Source organism: Adiantum capillus-veneris, chromosome 28 (assembly GCF_014529385.1).
Source record: "Adiantum capillus-veneris isolate H3 chromosome 28, ASM1452938v2, whole genome shotgun sequence".
In the NCBI taxonomy this organism is placed as follows: Eukaryota; Viridiplantae; Streptophyta; class Polypodiopsida; order Polypodiales; family Pteridaceae; genus Adiantum; species Adiantum capillus-veneris.
Genome location: NC_140958.1, coordinates 24,720,590 through 24,723,994, shown reverse-complemented (window position 1 = coordinate 24,723,994; position 3,405 = coordinate 24,720,590). Strand labels below are relative to the sequence as shown.

General features: G+C 41.1%; 1 protein-coding gene across 1 annotated transcript; it reads left to right on the top strand.

Annotated features, from left to right (window-relative positions):
• The first annotated feature begins 2,069 nt into the window (after positions 1–2,069).
• LOC147420188 (uncharacterized) lies at positions 2,070–2,978 on the top strand. The gene is made up of 3 exons (XM_086504494.1): positions 2,070–2,226; positions 2,330–2,556; positions 2,670–2,978. The coding sequence occupies exons 1-3, from the start codon at positions 2,070–2,072 to the stop codon at positions 2,976–2,978; spliced, it is 693 nt and encodes a 230-aa protein (XP_086360620.1).
• The last annotated feature ends 427 nt before the right edge of the window (positions 2,979–3,405 follow it).

Genomic DNA, 3,405 nt, shown 5'->3' with positions numbered 1-3,405 from the left:
CCAACGCAACAAGATGACATGCCGCTAAGACCAATGATGGGAGTGCGTGATTTTACCAAGTGGGGATTAGACTTTGTTGGGCCTATCTCTCCACCAACCTATAGAATGCATGCTCAATACATTGTAGTGACGACAAAGTGGGTTGAAGCTTAGGCCACCCAAAGGAATGATACTCGCACCACAACACAATTCTTATAGGAGAACATTTTCACGCGTTGTGGCCTTCTTATCAAGATTGTGAGTGATTGAGGCACGCATTTTGGCAATGACATGATTAAATTCTTGTTGCATGAATTCATGATCATTCATTTTAAATCAGCTCCATATCACCCTCAAGCCAATGAACAAGTTGAGAGCACCAACAAAGTTTTATGCACAATTCTAACAAAAATTGTCAGTGAATCTAGAACAGATCTGGAACTAAAGCTACATTCAGCCATTTGGGCATATCGGGTAGCATATAAAACACCACAAAATACAACTCCTTTCAACTTAGTGTTTGGAATAATTCTATGCTTCCAGTAGAATTCTTAATTCCTACATTACATGTATCTCAAAGCTTGGACTAGACTGGACATGAGTTGTCTGACAGATTGAACCAACTGATGCAATTTGATGAGACAAGACTTCAAGAAGTTAGAGCTGTGTATGTGCACAAACAACAATTTAGACAGTTCCATGATCAACATGTGAAAAACAAGGAATTTCAAAAGGGTGACTATGTATTAATCTATACCCTTAAACAACATTCCAAGAAACTTAAAAAGTAGGGTAACGTTCCCTTTGTGATCAATAAAATATCGCCAAGTGGAGCTGTGTTGGTATACCTGCAATGCCCACCTCTCTCAATTTTTCCACCACAATATATGCTACACAATTTGTAAGGCCCCCATATGAGGAGAAGCCAATGGTGCACATGTATTTGGTGGATTCCAACTTTGCATGCTGATGAGATCTCTATTTGTGATGGTGGATGGTACGGAGAAAATTCAGTGCTAACTTTGGGGGCCTCGGGGATGGAAGCCCTTGAAACTTTTTATTCCTTTCGTTGGAATATCTTGGCCAGACAACGGCCGGTGGCTAGTGGTTGGCAACCGGTGGTCTAGTGGCCAATTGTTCGTGGTCTTTGGCCAGTGGTCGGCAATCGGTGGTCTTTGGCCGGTGGCCAAATCTCCTTGGCCAGTGAGACTGAGTTCTAGGAGGACTTGTGTACCCAAAAGCGGCTACACGTGGGCGCATGGGAAAGTCCTACTTGGACTTGGCTATCTAACGGCAGTTGCACATGGGTGTTTAAAGGCTCACTTACATCTATATAAGGAGGCCTTCTCATGAGTAATTTGGTAGAATGGTGCGCACACTTGATGCATACAACACATCCTTGTGTAAGGATTGTTAGTCCCTTGTATTTCTATTTGCTCTAGTTGTCTAAATCGCTATCTAAGCTCTACCTTGAGAGCGCATGGGTGGATGATGCCATCACTTTGTAATAGTGTGCTGATCTAAAGTTTTTTGATTTGCCACTATTCCACTTTGCATCATATCTCTCTCTACTCTCCTTGCTACTAGATCCTTATTGTAATCCACATTTCTCACATTGTATCAGAGCACTAGGTGCTCGTAGCTAAGAAAGTATGAGAAGTACTTGTATTACTTTGTAAAATCAATTATGTGGGCGTCTTTAAGTGCTGTTGCCGGTGCTACTCCACTTCACATTCGTCCACCAACATTCATCCACCAACATTCATCGATTGACGGCATCAACTACACATTGTGAAAATTCAAAATTTCCGCTAGATTCATATGAATTGTTGGATACGGTGTTGGGGCCAAATGATTTAGACCCAAAGCCCACTGCAACAAATGATCCAAAAAATCCAAGTATTATAACTGCCCTGGATGCTACTCTTCTACATGCCTGGAAAAGAAGGAATGCAGATGCATTATGTGCCATTGTCATGTTTGTAAGCAATTCTATCCTCACATTGGTTTAGCATACCACTAAAGCACATGAAGCTTGGAACATATTGGCTCGCCAATATGAGGCGTACAATCACACTAGAATTCAAAATATGGAAAATGAGCTTGTTGTTGCTGAGAAACTTGCTGATGGAGAGAAAGTGGAGGCCTTTATCAAGCAGATTAAGGACCTCCAAGATCAATTAGCTGTCGTTGGTGTGGCTATTTCTTCAAAATATTTAGCTCCTTATTACGACACTCAAAACTTTGGTTCGTCCAACCCCTCTTATGTTTGAAGAACTGAGTGCAATGTTGCTTGAAGAGGAGGTACAAATCAGGACCAGGGATGGTTGAGGTGATGTTGCCTTCACAGCCAATGCAAAAGTCAAGGGGACTACGTCAAATGCTTGTAAGAAGAAGCCCAAGAAGATAAAATTTTTAGGTAGCTGTTTTTACTGTGATAAGAAGGGTCATGCTGTTAAAGACTACAGAAAGAAGAAAGCAGACGAGAACAACGGCACCATGAAAGCTTCTTGGAAGGAAAGAGAATCCGCCAACAATGCTGAAATAGACCTTGATCTATGGGCCGTCATAGAAGTGGTATGCTCATCAGCACAAACTTCACTTGTTGATGGTTCTTGGATCTAGATAGTGGTGCATCCCGACATATGACTGGTAAGAAAGACGGGTATAGTTCCTGGAAGCCTCTATAGAAACCCATAAGTGTAATTGTTGGGAATAATTCCAAATGTCCAGCCGAAGGGGCTGGGACAATTTCTTTTTTAGCAGCTACAGGTGAAACTAAAGAGCTCTCTAATGTGTTGTACGTGCCTCAAATCAAGAAGAATTTGTTTTTCATTGCTGCAATCACTGATCGTGATCTTAAAGTCCATCTCAAGAAAAATGGAGCAGAAATCTTGGATTCTAAAGGCAACATAGTGGGAAAGGGCGTAAGGAGCAACAACCTCTATAAACTTTCTGCACTTACAATCACTACAGACAAAGGTACAACTCAATTATGACATGAGAGATTTGGTCACTTAAGCATTACTGTGCTAAAAGAGATGCAAAAATCTGGGATGGTGGCACACATGCCTCAAATCTCAGATATGAATGAAGTTTGTGAAGCTTGCATGATGGGCAAGCAACAAAGAAAGGAATTTCCACAAGAGAGTAGTAATCGAGCTTAGTCTCCTCTAGAGTTGGTACACACAGATCTCTGTGGAAAAAATGTCTACATCCTTCTAAAGCCAAGTTTTAAAAAAAAACTTATCAATTCTGACATACCATGCTCTTGGAGACTGTTTTAGGCCATTTAAAGCCTTCTTCAATCTGCAAACCTTCTGTTTTGAATGAGGCATCTCAAAACCTAGTGGTTTCTCAATATACACCTCCTCCTTGACAATTTCATTCAAAAATGCAAACACAACATCCATTTGGTAAACAACC